This window comes from Brienomyrus brachyistius, chromosome 3 (assembly GCF_023856365.1).
Source record: "Brienomyrus brachyistius isolate T26 chromosome 3, BBRACH_0.4, whole genome shotgun sequence".
Taxonomy (NCBI): domain Eukaryota; kingdom Metazoa; phylum Chordata; class Actinopteri; order Osteoglossiformes; family Mormyridae; genus Brienomyrus; species Brienomyrus brachyistius.
The window spans coordinates 6,987,617-7,004,115 of NC_064535.1; the positions used below are offsets into that span (position 1 = coordinate 6,987,617).

Genomic DNA, 16,499 nt, shown 5'->3' on the forward strand with positions numbered 1-16,499 from the left:
AATACTACATTCAGGTCTTCACTGGGTCATTTATGAATGAAAACAACTCAGACTAACACAGGACTCGAGTGGTTTGATCGAATCCAGCACTAGGACATATTTCATCTAATCCCCTGCAAAAGATCAATGAAATGAGCACAAATAATTTAGAAACAGGAAAATTTAATTTCAGAAAAATGGCGGTCAAGTCACAGCATGATTCGAGGGTAGCTATAAACCTTGGCTGTTTACTGTGTAACAGACTATCAGGCAGGAATGAATTTCTGCTTCCTAATATCAAAAGATGCATCATATGTTCTTGGGAACATCCTGTAACAAGAACAATACAAAAGATATAACTATTATATTTTTGTGCCAGGCAGGTCCGTAAATCTCAATATACAAAGGAACGTCTTCTAGAACTTTCAGATTGTTTTTTTTTATCAAAATACTTTCCTGAGGTTTCTATAGCTACCAATCCTAAAAGTTATACATTTTGTTGTATTTATAAATTATAAATAACTAGCTCTAATGAGATTCCAGTGCAGGACAACATGATTTTCCACCAATAGCAATTTCCTCTGTTTCATATGAGGGGAAGAAAGAAATGACTCAAAATGACACACATCGTTTACGTATGTAGTAAGAGCTGTCCTGCAGCTGTACCTCTCATGGTCTCCAAACCTTTGGAGTCCAGAAAAATTTAATTTCACAGGTCATTTGAAATTGTGTATCAGGTCCAAATCTTCCTCCTTGTATACCGGGCTGTTCCATCCCGGCAGTTATTTTACAATTACAGTGAACTTTGGCTGAGACAGACAGCTTGAAGGAATAACATGATTTATGTACAGTTTTGTTTGTTCGTGGACAAAATCAGATTCTTGGTTTGACTGAAGGGAAACACAATGAAAGAATCTAACACATACAGGCAGAATGCGATCGCTATTGTACATTCACTGGCCACTGTATTAGGTACACCTGTTCAACTGTTTTTTTAATCAGCCAAGCATATGTCAGCAGCACAGTGTATAAAACCATGCAGGTACAGGCCAGGAGCTTCACTTATTGTTCACATCAAACACCAGAATGGGAAGAGAGGTGATTTAAGTGATTTTAATCGTGGCACGGTTGCAGGTGGCAGATGGGCTAGCATAAGCATTTCAGAAACTGTTGATCTATTGAGATTTTCACGCACGACCATCTCTAGGGTTTACAGAGAATGGGCTGAAAAAGAGAAAATATCCACTGAGTGGCAGTTCTTCAGGTGAAAATGCCTTGTTGATGGCAGAGGTCAGAGGAGAATGGCCAGACTGGTTCAAGCTGATAGGAAGGCAACAGTAACTCAAATAACTACTCGTTACAACTGAGGTATGCAAAAGTGCACCTCTGAATGCACAACACGTCAAATCATGAAGCAGATGGGCTACAGCAACAGAAGACCCCCCCGGGTGCCACTCCTGTGAGCTAAGAACAGGAAACTGGCCCGACATTGGGCACGGCTCACCAAAATTGGACAGTGATGAAATAATGTTACATAGTCAGATGAATCTTGATTTCTGCTGCAGCATTCAGATGCTTAGGGCCAGAATTTGGCATAAAAACCCTGAAAGCCTGGATTCATCCTGTCTGGTATCAACAATTCAGGCTGCAGGTGTGGGGGATTTTTACTTGGCACACTTTGGGCCTCTTAGCACCAGCTGAGTGTCGTTTGAATGCCGACAGCCTACCTGAGTATTGTCACCGACCATGTCCGTCCCTTTAAGACCATAGAGTACCCAGCTTCTAATGGCTCCATCTAGCAGGATAACATGCTGTGTCACAAAGCTCATAACATCTCAGACTGGTTTTCTAAACACGACAATGAGTTCACTGCACTCGAAAGGCCTCCACAATCATCAGATATCCATCCCATAATACAATGGGAGATTCACATCATGAAGATACAACTGACAAATCTGCAGCTATCTTGTCAACATGGACCAAAGTCTCTGAGGAATATTTCAAACACCTGAATCTACACCACGAACAATTAAGATCTGAAGGCAAAAGGGGGTCCAACCCGATTCTAGCAAGGTGTACCTAATAAAGTGGCCAGGGAGTGTACATTGGTTCTGCAAATTGTATGCCTGAGAAGGAAACGATGGGGAACTGTTGCATGTTACATTGTCAGAGAGCAGAACCAGGCATAAAAAGTCTCTGCTTTTCCCCGCATAGCCGCCGTTTGCCATTCCACGCTCAGATGAGCATTGACTGAGCGCATAGCACATTTTTCATTTGCATAAGAGACAGCAGCGGCGCTCGCGGAGGGGCCATCCCCAGGCAGGCTGCAGCTGGCTGCATGCTGCCTCAGATTCAGCCTGCGTGGGCGTAGCGTTTCGGGCTACAATTGTAGCTGTCACTGGTGCAAATTCCCGGTCTGCGACCTAAAAGGGTCAGCAGAAGGTAATGCCCTACATTTGTCTTTAAGCTCCCAAAATGTAGGACAGTGCTTTGAGCCAGGTCTCGGTTTATGGATCGTTAAGTGTGCGAGTACCGTCCTACCTGAGGATCAGGTGCACGAGCCTTGAGACCACTAACCATCATCGTGCAATCTGCGTTTGTGATAACCCCAAAAGTGCAGTGTAGCTGCAGTCACGACTGCTTCAGGAGTCCAGCAGCTGCACCGAAAAAGGAGAGAGTCCCTCACTTTAAGGCTGCTATTCTTTAATTTGAACACTGACAACCTGCAGCTCTGCATCCGGTAACTGGCACTGTCCAGTCACCGACCACCACCAGCCACGGCAACATCCATGCCGGTTCTACCGGTGACGTTCACTGGGCATATGTGGGGTGCTGGGTAGTGTGAGGGAACACTGGCAAATAGACCGGAGGCGATGCCTACTGTGACTGATACACCGCCTCCTCACATCCTTTTAACTCTATACCTGAGCTCTGCTTTTTAAACAGCTCATATTAATGATTCATAGTTGTGCCCAAAAGGTTGGCAAACCATCTGTGCAAGTAACCATAATACATGTAATGCAGCAATAAACATAACATAATTATATAATATAATAATAATAACAATAATAATAATAATGCCAGCCTTACCATAATAATAACTATTATTGTTAATTTGTACATTAACTTTGCATTTGTTAGATTATTTTACTACAGATATTTGTGTTATTTCCGCATTTTCTTGGTTTTTAAAGCATGTCTACTCAGACAACAGAATTAGATAGAAGCACCCATCGCATATTTCGTGTAAATTCTGATTACTGAAGCAACGCACGAATAACTGCCGCTTTCTCTTCCACATGGTGTTTTGTAAACATTATTTATTCCCGCTATACGACCGCCGAACCAGTTGACGGGAAATGGAGGAATTCTCCAGGGTGCTGAAACTACTCTCGGCGCGGCATCTGCAAGTGGAGGATCTATCTGTACATGACGGGTTAGGTTGAACCGGGGGATTTGTGGAGTTGGGGGGGGATGCCGTGCAGCCACACCCGCCACAGCTTATTGGGCAGTGTAAAGCGGAACGTCACACGAAGACCAACAGGAACGTGCTAAATTATAGATGAAAGGGTGGCAGAAATGCAGATTTGATACCAAACAAGCCCTGCTCCCTTGCTATACGCACAGCACTGAGCTGGCATAACGGTACAACTTCACTCCGGTTTCGTTCCCTGCTGAGATGTGTCCCGAAATCCGTCTATTCAAGTGAATTCGTAAACATAGGCATCCCGTTCGCAAAATTAACTTGCATTACCACTCCTGACACAAATCGCGGCACGATGCTGGGACCTGCCAAGGATGGGACATCGCTCGTATTTCTAGTACTCCACGCGTTTGCTGTTTTAGCGCGAGCCGCAGACGAAGGGATTATTACGGAGCATTTCTTGGTTCAGTTGCAGGGGGGGTTAGAAGATGAAGCCCACCAACTTGCCGCGGAACACGGGTTCGACGGTGCACGAAAGGTAGGCACAGTGCTAGCAGCAACTCCGACGAATCAAATGAGTAAATTCACATGCTGTTATTTGCAATAACAACGTTGCGGATGCTCCGTTTTGCGCGGACTGATTCTTACAGGGCAAGTACTTTCTAAAGATGTATTTGGTCTAACAATAACTAATTGTATTAGCTTTAATAATACAGTTAATATACTACAAATACTATTATACAGAATTCAAACATACAATACTAAATACTTGCAACGTTTGTTACATTTTAAATTTGAACCCTCTCATATGAACAATATGTACTCTTGTCTTTTTTTTGTAGATTCTGTTCTGTTTGCATTTACGGTTTTTACCTGGAACTTATATTACACCAGAGTAACCTGCTCTTTGTCAATAAATCATAATTGGCAATTTATGCATTATTTAATAAATGTGTACAGGCTGGAAATATATATTAAGGTTTCCTAAGGCTTTTATGAATGACGTCATTGCCAATTTTGAAAAGCATTATGAATAAATATATTAATATGGAGTAATTCTGGCTTAGACACAAACCCAGTGCACATGTTGAGAAGTAAAGTGAAATTGGTTTAATTAGGCTGACACAGTCGCCCACATTACCGCAGGGTGTACAGTGTTCCTGTAAAAAAAAGGCTTCTAACGAAACGAATCCGCAAGTTAGGCTCGTGACCGAATTGTCCTGCAAACAAGAGGGGTCGCGCAGTATCTGTGCTGTGGAGAAAGACAACCGTCTGTTCAAAGAGGGTGATAGGAATCCCAGGGGAAAGTTACAGTGCAAGGGAGCTCAATGCATCTCGCATGCAGGAAGAAACATAAACACCTTTAATATACAGTAATAATAAAAGTAATAATAATAACAACAACATTAATACTTTTTACTGCTTTTGTTGTTGTTGTTATTATTATTATTATTGGTATTATTGTGTGATGCTTTTTACTGCGGTGCATATTGTAAATAACGTTTGGTTTGTTTTTCAGCTAACCAACTAATAAACACCATCTAACAGTACGTAGGGTGTTGCGACCATTTGCGATAATGCGCACATTTCACGGGCTCCTTAATTCCTTCTTTGAAGCTCTCGGGTCGTCAATCTGGAAGGAGGATCGTTTCTTATCGCTGCAATTTATAAAAACTATTCTGCCGCGTACTGCGTCCTCCTGGCGAAAGAGTCAACATTGTGATTAAACGCGTTTACTATGCACATGAGCTAATCTAAGGCTACTGGCGAATTCAATGATTTAGTATAAATACGAAAAAAAAAAAGGTAGATAAAATGCATTTATCTAACATTTCAGGCATGACGAAATGTGCGTGAAACACTATTCCTCTACCTGCCCCTAACCCATGAAGACCTATTAGTCAGTGGATGTGGAAACAATGTGTTTGACAAACCTGAACTGTTAGATGTCAAAACATTTTTAATGGATGCAATGAATTGTTTCATCCACTGAAGTGTGACGGCCCAGACGGAGAGTTTCAAACGGTGATTACAGATGGAGCTTCAGCTAGCCAGGTTGCCCTCATTCTGTACAGCTGGTGCAAAATTCAGCATCTTCCTGCTGTTTTTCTGTCCTGTTCGTTGCCTACTAAGTTCTGCTAAATGGATAGCTATCTTTCATTGCATGTTTGCTTCCCTCCGAATGTTTTTTCTAGACTTCCACTATAACTAGTGCACACCTTTCCACGGTTTCACCTGCCAGAGCGAAAAGGCCCATCCCTGCACGATTTACTGTCCTATTAAAGAGCCGCTTTCGTAAAATAATTTAGGAGACTATAGTGAGAAGGAACTGGAACTGGGAAGAGAGGCGGAGATAAGGTGGAGGTGGGACGTCCAAATCCAAAATGTTTTCTGGAATTGTGTGCGTTCAGAATAAAATGGTGCGACACTGTAGGTCGTTTAGCTGATAGTTTTTTAGTCTCAGAAGCTCCTGTTTTGCAATATGTCGGCAGCTTAATTTTTAAAATTACCAAGCGTCATATCGACCCCTCGCTTCCCCTGTCATATTCCAGTTGTAACTGATGTAAAGCATCCACTAGTTAAGGGCACCAGATGAATAATCTAATGGCATCAGAATGAAATTATAAAATGTCACCGTTTCCTTCGAAAGGGCCGCACATTTGCGTCAACGTGACAAATGAGATTTTTGCATTTTCTACTATGATTTAGCAAGGCGAGGACATGTTTGATCTGCGTAAAAAAAAAAATCCCTGGCCAAACATGAGCCCTGTCATTTATTCTCGCTGACTATGAATTACTGCTCTGCCTTCGTACCACGCTATTGTCAGACGCCGTTAACATGTCCCACGCTCTGTCCGTGTCACAGGTGTCCTTCGGTGAGGGTCTGTACCACTTCTACCCACGGGACACAGCCCAGGTCAGGAGACGACGTAGCCTCCTGCTCCAGCATCAGCTGGAGAAGGACCACAGGGTAGGTCTCTACGCTCACACTTCGGTTTCCATAGAAACGGACTGATATGCAGTCAGGGGGAAGACAATGGCTAATTTGAGACATCTCTGTCTTCAGCACTTTTGGAAGCACATGATAAATTAAGGTTAAAATGTGTGAGTTTGTTGTGGCGAGTCTATATGTCTGACGTGGCAGTTTAGATGCTGGCCTTTTGTTATTACATTTTCTTAAACTGTCTTAGTGAGCGTTTTGTTGCTTTGAGTGATTTGAAAATGTTCTATTGTGCTTTATTATTAAAAAACAAACTCCAGGAGGACTTGAACATGTGTGTAGTTTCTGCAGTGGGATTCAGTGTGTTTTCCTTTAAGAAGTGTTTTAAGGATTGGCTCCTCGAGATGAATGCACTCAGCCCATAGTTCAATATTTATTAAATTTGCCATTGAATTTTGATATTAGAGTCCGTAAGTAAACTCGGGTAGATGGGAAATCACATTGCGATTATTGGCATAAATAATCTTTATTTGTTCAATTCTGTGGTCGCAATTAAATCGAATTATTTATAAGCCCGTTTTCACTATTTCTCATGTGGATGTTTCTTAAGTTTAATTTTCACAGAAACAACACACAATGAAAATTGCAAAACAGTTCACTTCACCTAATACCAGCAGGTCTGAGTCAATTATAAAATACTATTGCCATCAGCATCGGTAACCTACAGGGCTAAAGATTTTTTATGGTCTATCAGTGGGCATCACATTCGCATATGAATTGTAACTTTTGACACGTTGTTGAAGATTTTGATTTCATTCCCTCCCCGCCATGTTTATTTATATGGGAATAACGAAAGCATCCTGGGCCCTTTGAGAGCTGGATCGGGTACAGCCAGAAGCACTTGTGCTGCAAGCCTCCTGCGGTCCTACGTTTCCCGTTAGCATGGCGTTAATGAAAATAAATGTAAACCACTTTTCAGCGCTAATATGTTTAATGGATATAAAGCAAAATAAACAAGAGGGGGTCTGGCAGAGGACAGTGTCGACTGCCCGTGTTTAATGAATAATGTGATATTGCCCATATGTACCTTGGCAGTTATTGAACTGGCACGGCCTCGCTCCCTGACCTGCCACACGAGTCGAATGGAGTACAGCTCTCTGCCTCTCCGGCCCCGATCTCTGCCTCTCCGGCCCCGATCTCTGCCTCTCCGGTCCCGCTCTCTGCTTCTCCGGTCCCGCTCTCTGCCTCTCCGGTCCCGCTCTCTGCCTCTCCGGCCCCGATCTCTGCCTCTCCGGCCCCGATCTCTGCCTCTCCGGCCTCGATCTCTGCCTCTCCGGTCCCGCTCTCTGCCTCTCCGGTCCCGCTCTCTGCCTCTCCGGCCCCGATCTCTGCCTCTCCGGCCCCGATCTCTGCCTCTCCGGTCCCGCTCTCTGCCTCTCCGGCCTCGATCTCTGCCTCTCCGGTCCCGCTCTCTGCCTCTCCGGCCCCGATCTCTGCTTCTCCGGCCTCGATCTCTGCCTCTTCGGCCCCGATCTCTGCCTCTCTGGTCCCGCTCTCTGCCTCTCCGGTCCCGCTCTCTGCCTCTCCGGCCTCGATCTCTGCCTCTCCGGTCCCGCTCTCTGCCTCTCCGGCCCCGATCTCTGCCTCTCCGGCCTCGATCTCTGCCTCTCCGGCCCCGATCTCTGCCTCTCCGGTCCCGCTCTCTGCCTCTCCGGTCCCGCTCTCTGCCTCTCCGGTCCCGCTCTCTGCCCCTCCGGTCCCGCTCTCTGCCTCTCCGGTCCCGCTCTCTGCCTCTCCGGCCCCGATCTCTGCCTCTCCGGTCTCGCTCTCTGCCTCTCCGGTCCCGCTCTCTGCCTCTCCGGTCCCGCTCTCTGCCCCTCCGGTCCCGCTCTCTGCCTCTCCGGTCCCGCTCTCTGCCTCTCCGGTCCCGCTCTCTGCCTCTCCGGCCTCGATCTCTGCCCCTCCGGTCCCGCTCTCTGCCTCTCCGGTCCCGCTCTCTGCCCCTCCGGTCCCGCTCTCTGCCTCTCCGGTCCCGCTCTCTGCCCCTCCGGTCCCACTCTCTGCCCCTCCGGTCCCGCTCTCTGCCTCTCCGGTCCCGCTCTCTGCCCCTCCGGTCCCACTCTCTGCCTCTCCAGTCCCGCTCTCTGCCTCTCCGGTCCCGCTCTCTGCCTCTCCGGTCCCGCTCTCTGCCCCTCCGGTCCCACTCTCTGCCCCTCCGGTCCCGCTCTCTGCCCCTCCGGTCCCGCTTCGTGACCTGCTGCACGAGTCGAATGGAGTACAGCTTTCTGTCTCTCTGGCCCTGCTCTCTGCCTCGTTTTTATCAAGCTTTCATAGTTATGGTTTCGGTTGCAGTGAATTTGATACGTGTCTTGCATTGAAGAGTCTGTTTTTTTAAGATTTATGCTGGAGTCCATTTAGGTGAAGAAAAACATTCATTTGTCTGGATGTGCTTTGTAAAAATTATTCAGTTTTGGAAAATGATTGGTTCAGAGAGATAACCAATCAGATTATAGAGGAGGTGGTTCCAAGAAAAGTTCAAGAGGAGATGGGACCAACCAATCAGATGTGACAATCATTTTTCCTTTTGCTCGCAGAACATTTGTCTATAAGTAGAACTCCAATGAGCTCCATCCATCCATTCATCCATCCATTCATCCATCCATTCATCCATCCATTCATCCATCCATTCATCCATCCATCCAGTACAAGGATGGGGGGGGGGGTCAGTCTATACTAGACAGTTTGGAGCACAGGGCCGGGTAGCCACCCTGGATTGGATGCCAGTACATCTCAGGACACACACACACACACACACACACACACACACACACACACACACAATCACATATTGTTATTATCACAGTTTATTATGTATGTAAACAGAGCAGCATACCTAATTAAACTTCTCATTATATGTGAGTGAAATAATCCAGCTCTCGCTAGACCGTCACACAGTGTGCTGTTATTTCTGCCGCGTGATTGCCAGGAGTGAGCTTTTACCAGTCAGGTTACGAAGAAGTAAGAGATGGTTTTAGTCCTTCAGCACCCCATTTCCAAAACAGCATTTAGTGGAGTTACAGAGAGTATTGATTAAATTCCCATTTACTTCCACTGCTGGGTAATATTCATACGGAGAGGCCTGCTTTGTTTATCTAGAGCTGCTTGTACTTGTTTGCTCTTATCTCCACATAGACTTGATCTGTCTTCTCTGTCCTTTCAGCTGTTGAATGAAACATCCATTAGCTTCAAAGGGTAACAGAGATCTTTAACATGGACGCAGGAATGCCATGGAGTTGGAAGCAGGGTCCATACAAACCCAGCGGCCGCGCAGTGCCTTTCTGAGTGAATCCCGTGGGACGAGCTAAAATGAGCTTCATGACGGGTCTCCAGTTACAGGTCATGGATGTTTCTGGTTGTACTGTGGGAGCAGTGAAGTCAGGCCCAGTGTTGCTACCGTTTGAAATGTTTTTGATGAATAGTCGCGACAATAACGAAAACTATTCTTCATGTGTCTTTATTTGGGCTTGTGTGCCTCCTTTTTATGGTTCGGGGATAATTTGAGCCTCTTTTACTTTGGCATCATGAAACAACAAAAGCAATAAGGTCTTTGCAGAAACAGGGGAGAGTAAAACATTTCTCAGCATCATCATCATCATCTACCGCTCCCAAGAGAAAACTATGTCAGGTCGCGATGATTTTCTTGAACTGGCTGACACCACAGGCTGTTGAAAATAATCCCAACATTCGGGCGTAGAGAAAGAAGGAGGTTTGCGGGGGTGTTTGTGGGGTTTTGTCGCCCCCCCCCCCCCCCCATTATATAGTCACCAGCTCGTATTGTTGGCCGTGAGTGAGGTGTGCTTAATCGGTGATCTCTATCAAGTGTAAATCCAATGTGTTTTGTGACCCAGGATTTTCTGTGTTTATTCCGGCTCACCTCAAAGAAACACGTCCAGAATGAATCATGTCTGATTCATTAATCAGTAATGATAAGGTCCGTTTGGGGAGGGGTAAGTTGTAGATGCTCCCCCGTAGATGTTGCCCCGTGTAGATGCTCCGACAGAGAGAAAACCTGACCTTTCACTTACGTTCTTTTAAGCCAAAAAGCTCGAAAGACTCAAGTGACAGATTTAATTTTTGGTTTTTAAGTTCCTTCTTATGCCCGTTTATTTCATGGTTGATTAGACTTCATTCCCTCTATTCGAACACCCGGCTTTATGCTTCGCGGACCAGGATGGGTGTTCCATCACTCTGCTGTCCTCCAAGCCTATAGTTAGCCTTGCATAGCGGAGTAAGCACAGCGCTGTGCAGTGATTAGCACCAGTTAGCATAAGGAGCACTTTGCTCTTCACCAGCAACGTTGAGGGCAACCATCTGCCCATAGGTGGCGCTGTAGGCGGCAGGTGCAATGACCGTGCAGAAGGAATTAAATTGTACAAGTCTGAGAATCCTAGACCAAGCATACCATTTAGCTAGAAGGGCAACTCGACTCGTAGGCCATGTTTTGCCTGCAATGGTAGCTCAGCTTGCTGTATCAGTTCTAAAGCCCATTTCAGTAAATGTATGTCATCCATTAGGATGAATCCATCACTCAACAACAGCTGCAGGGTCGCTCACTCGCATGCATTTACCATACCACTCACACACCAATCGAGGGAGACTCCATTTCATGGCGTCAGGCGAGTCGCGCAGGATGTCATGCTTCCAGACTCATATCTCTTAAACTCTGAAACTTGGTTGGTTGTGTAGATTAACTTTTATTAGGCACAAGTCCTGACTAGGATTATATGGACAGAGTTAGAATGATTTGAGGACATCCTATTTACAGAGTCAGCACAAAACAACTTTTTTGATTGCAAGACTGCATGTTACTGGTCGGTTCCATGCATGATACTGCTGCACCTGCTATACTTCCATCTGCGCTGTTGTTTTGTTACCTTAGCTGCTTGTCTGCCATCCTTGATGTTAACTCTCGGCTACTATTTTGCCAGCGTAGCTTTCTGGTCTTATACGATGCAGAGTCGTGCCTCTCAGCAAAAAAACACATCTAGATACTTAGACAGATGTGGTTTTAAAATAGCTATTTACAGATGGCCAGATGCCTCTCGGAGATTGTTAGGAAACTGTTGGCTTTATTATGATCAATTTTGCTAGCAATTTTCTTATCCAGGCTGGTTTGATGATAGCATAAAAGCAAGATTCGCGTTACTTACACTTAATGGAGCAGCTAGAGCTGGAGTCGGCATCAGTAATACATAACAAGTAACGACATGCTAACAGGCATCCAGCGACCGCTGTGGAATTATCCCACCATGCGATTGACTTGTCAAAGTGAGTAACATTATATCAATCCGTGACTGAATTGCTCCTCCTATGTGGGCGTTATGAGGTATCCAGGAGAGATTGGTGGAAACAATTTTTATCCAAGACAGGATGTCTTGTAGCTGTCATGCTAACGCTAGTTTTCTGACCATTTATTCAGTCTCATTTAAGAATGGAAGGAATTTCAGCGGTACTCTTAACCAGCTCAGGAAATATCCTTCGGAAGCCCGTGACTTGTGGAACAAGTAAATCTGCCGCCTGTTAGAAGTTGAACTCATGGAATACAAGGTCTTTGACTATGGGTGTGATGAAGATATTTGCGTTGCGTTGTCACAATTTCGGTTTGACGTGGTTGAGGTCGGCTTCGGCCTTGGAGACACTGATATTGTGTGTTGGTCTTCTGAAGCTTGCATGGCACTGAGGCGCAGATGCTCTCAGGCCTCCAGGATGGTGGTTCATGATGGATAGTCTGGGGAGAGCTTTGTGACAGGCAGTCATGGCTCCCCTGCTCCTCCCCACCTGTTTGACGCTGAAGATTAAGGTCAACCTTATCTCAGAAATTAGAGTCGATTGAATAACGGCCCATATGGAAAATAGTCGTGTGCACTCATCGAACGTGTCTTTGAAGTGATGATACTCTTCACTACCTGTATGTTCTTAGATTGAATTAGGAGTAATATGATATGCTGTGGGAAGGCGTGTTACCATAATGGAAAAGTCAGGTGACTGAGCTTTTGAAGGTTAATAAAAAGTTACAGGTTTCACATTTACTGTGAAATCTGGTCCCCACAATGTAATAATTACAAAAGAACCCACACGGTTCAAATTTTTTATCAGCCTTCAAAACAACAAAATTGAACTTGCACTTGTTCTGCAGAAAATTAAATTATATTTATGAAGAATTAACACATTTGTAGTATCTATACCTCACAAGAAAGCAGTGGATTGTACCTCCGATGGCCTTGAATTCTAAATTCAAGTCTTCTGCCATCTGCTGTATTTTAATACTAAATCTTAGGTTTAGTATTAATCTGTAAATCTCTTTATTTTATTAGTCAAATTTTGTGAATCTTCATACTCAATGATAAATCTTGTCCACAGAAGCCAGGTCTAAGTGAAGCTCCTGTGTGGTTCCTGAATGTCGGGTAAAGTTGAGGAGCAGACTCCTTGATGGAGGAGGAGGTGCCCAAGAACATCTGAGGGTGCAGCTGCCAAAGCAGTGTGGAAGCACAGCTGGTGCCTGGTAGAGGAGCTGCTGAGGCATTGGGGAGGGTGTGTGATTTACGCACGGCCATCAGAGGAAGATGGATTACATGGGAAGCTAGTTGTTCTTGCCAGGAGATGTTTGGAATAGTATACGTTCCCATATCTTCGAAAGAGAGCAAATCTCCAGCAGACATTGTGAAATTCCAGTGGGGTTCCCTCTCCCCATAGATCGGAAAAGCTGGTTTACTGGCTGATGCTTTGCATCACCGAAATGCGAAGTCCCTGGATTTGTCAAAGTTATCAATAAAATATGACAGAAAATGCTGGAGTTCACAAGGTTTATTCTATACAAGTTTTGTATGCAAAGTGATTTTTCTAGACATTTTTTAGAATTTTTTTTTTTTCCAGGTTGGTTGACTGTTATTTCCTTTTTCTGGTGCCCCCCCGCCAGGTGATGAAAGTGTTTCCACAGAAGGGATTTGGCCGGACGAAGCGAGGGTATAGAGACATCAATAACATCGATGTCAACATAAATGACCCCTTGTTCACAAAGCAGTGGTATCTGGTAAGTTTCAGGTCATTGTTGCTGTATAATTATAATGATTGTGATTAATTTTAATTCGCTTTTATTTGATGTGCCGCTTTAAAAGCCCACCCTGTTTTCTCATGTACCTTGCTGTGTAGTAGATCACAACTTTTTATTTACAAGACATGCCTTTATTTAACTTGTCTTTCTAAGTTCGCCCCCCCACTGGACTGACAAGGCGAACATTTGTAATGGTGACATTTGTGTTTTGGGCCCTTGGGGCTGATTTGCACCCTCCCCCACATGACGCCCCCATATTGTGTGACTGATTAGATAAACACAGGCCAGGCGGATGGCACCCCGGGATTAGATCTCAATGTGGCGGAAGCCTGGCAGCTGGGATACACCGGGAAAGGAGTCACCATCGGCATCATGGACGACGGTGGGCGGTCCGTTCGTGCCGCAAATGCTATGAGCTTGAGATACGAGCATCGCTGCGAGGGATGGGCCTGCGCTTGCATCGTGTTCAAACAATGGGCTTAAAATAATGCACCGTGCCACTAAACAGAGCCTTATTTTTTTGCAAATTCAACAAGAGAGTTAACATGCATTAATGCATTAATTTATATAGCCATTAATATGTATTGGGTTGATAAAAAATTGTAAACAATGTATGATTTTCATAAACTAGCCTGATCATTTATTCAGTCTTAACAGAAAACCTGAAACATAACTAATTAATTATGAATGACGAAATGATCTATGCCTTTGTATAGAATACAGGACAGAAGTGCGACATACAGGCAATAACTACAGCAGATGCCTCTGTGTGTCTCCCCACAGGTATTGACTACTTGCACCCAGATCTTGCCTTGAATTATGTAAGTAAGCCGTATGGCCTGTTTCGGAAGCTTGCATTCCGTCCTTCGTTTTGCCATCGTACCTTGGGAACCAACGCACTCGTGTGAGCGGGTCGTGTGTTCATGGGTGGTTATGGGGTCCGGCGGCCGCCCAGCTGCCAGGTTTTGCTGTGTTCTGGGCTTCTGGCTGCGGGCCAGCTGGGCTTATCGGGAGGTATCACTCACGTGACTGCGGCTCCCAGCTCTAAAAATCCGAAGATGAGACAAGAGACTCGGCCAAGCAGGTCGGTGATTAAGGCACTCGGCCGGCTGGATTGTAGCCACCAAACGAGGCCCTTGATCTCGGACGATGATGCGAAAATACGAGGGTTCGTGTCAAACAGACACCGTGGCATTTAAAAAAAAAACCACGGACGAGCTGCGTGCGTGTGCGTTTCTTGCTTTTGTGTCCAAACGGAGATGCTGCCCGTTGTTTTGCATGGAGATGCAGCTCACAGCCTGAGATCCGATGAGGGGACAAGTTCTCCTGCTGCGATGGGAGTGGGACGTGCCTTGGCAGAGGCGCAAAGAGGCCTCGCCGAATTTGTCTGAGCAGACTTCTCGTGCCAGGAGATGTTGCGGCAGAAAAGGGAGAGGAAGGCAGAGACGAAAACCTAGAACCAGAGCACAGGCTGAGATGTGACAGCACTCGATGCCCCCAGAACACTCTGACATGTCTTTTAATCTCGAAAAATAACTAGGGATGGTGCCCTTCATGTGTCCTTGAGCCGCTGAGGTCTCAGATGTGACACAAGGCAGCATGAGATGAAAACGGAGGCAAACATCACATTTCTGCCTCAACAATGCAAAGCATTGCAGGGAGTATTTAATAGGGTGTCTTTTCTCGATGGTGCATTATTTCGATATTTTAATGGTGCTCTTGCGTTGACGAGTCCCCACGCATTTCAGCGTCGTGCTGTATACATATATCTGTGTGTCCGGGGTTGCTTCAGACTAAACAGTCACCAAGCATTTACGAGACACACTTAAAGGCATCACCCAAGAGCTGTTCTCTGTGAGAATTAGGGAAAATCAGATGAGAAGACGCACGAGAAAAGAAGAAGCGTCCGCAGAAATGTCCCTCAGTTATTAATTGATTAGCGGTTATTTTGTCGGGGGGAGGTACATTCAATTACTGATTTTGCTTGAGTCAGTGGGGAGGGGGCAGGAGGCCGATGGATGCCGGCCAGGGGCTGTGTATCATGGCGAATGCTGGCAAGGCAGCACAACCTGCTACCACATGCCTCTGAAACAGTGTCTTTATACTGGGGGAGGAAACAGGAGTCGCGTTCTCCATCATGTTACCGTGGCAACCCACCGACGTCACTTCACCACGGGGCTCGTGTCTTATGCAGACTCATGAAAATATAATGCGATGCTGGAGAACAGCATCCCCCCCCAATAAATAATACATCTCTTCCTGAGGTAAACCTGATGACCTGATGTGAGAAGTTGACTAAAAAGTAGGACCCAAAACATCTGGACGAAGGCTTTTTTTGTGGAATGTCTGAATTTGTTCAGAATGACATGAAAGGATTTTGTGACTTGGGGCCCATTAAACTTAGCAAACAGCATGCAGCATAGAGGCAAGTATGTTTTTAAAAGAGAATATTACACAGCGTCAGACTCATAATTTACTCATACATTACACAGAGTGTAGGGGTAATTCAGTCAATTAATTGAACTTATTTTCATAATTCATAATTCCTTATATTCTTGGTATGGTTCACCATTAAAATCCGTAGCTGAGTTTGGTAATTGCTATTCATTGTTCCTGTTCTGATGTCCACTTGCTCACTGCGCTCCAGTAACATACTCTTTGGTTTTTGTATTTTTTAGTTAATAAAATAATTAGATGTGTGGTTGGGGGGGGGGGGGCAGGGGGTGTCTTTGTCTGAGGTTCGGATGGCAGGTCGGACACGGAGAAAAGCTTGCAGGCAATTTTCCAGACGAACACCTCAGCCCGCTCAACATTCCCTTAGATGTTCTCCTTTTCAAAATGTCAGATTTGCCCGCGACGTTGCTGTGAAGTGGCTGCATCCCTGCGGTCCACAGACCCTCTTTGTATAGCGCCTCCTGTACCCATACCTGGTGCTTCTGAGAGGCTCTGTGGCTCTGTTGTCCCTCTGGACAGTGCCTGGTATTTTTAGTGAGCCTGCCAGCAATGCGTCTCCCCCCACCTTATCTGGGGTATTTCCAGGATAT

General features: G+C 45.3%; 1 protein-coding gene across 1 annotated transcript in view; it reads left to right on the forward strand.

The window, feature by feature from the left end:
* The first annotated feature begins 3,537 nt into the window (after positions 1-3,537).
* The window catches only part of pcsk2 (proprotein convertase subtilisin/kexin type 2), a 31,380-nt gene continuing 18,418 nt past the window's right edge, over positions 3,538-16,499 (forward strand). Inside the window, exons 1-5 of the mRNA XM_049008305.1 lie at positions 3,538-3,941; positions 6,270-6,374; positions 13,321-13,434; positions 13,729-13,837; positions 14,239-14,276. Of these exons, the coding sequence (XP_048864262.1) occupies positions 3,759-3,941; positions 6,270-6,374; positions 13,321-13,434; positions 13,729-13,837; positions 14,239-14,276 (549 nt within the window). The 5' untranslated portion in view covers positions 3,538-3,758. The remainder of the gene's footprint in view (positions 3,942-6,269; positions 6,375-13,320; positions 13,435-13,728; positions 13,838-14,238; positions 14,277-16,499) is intronic.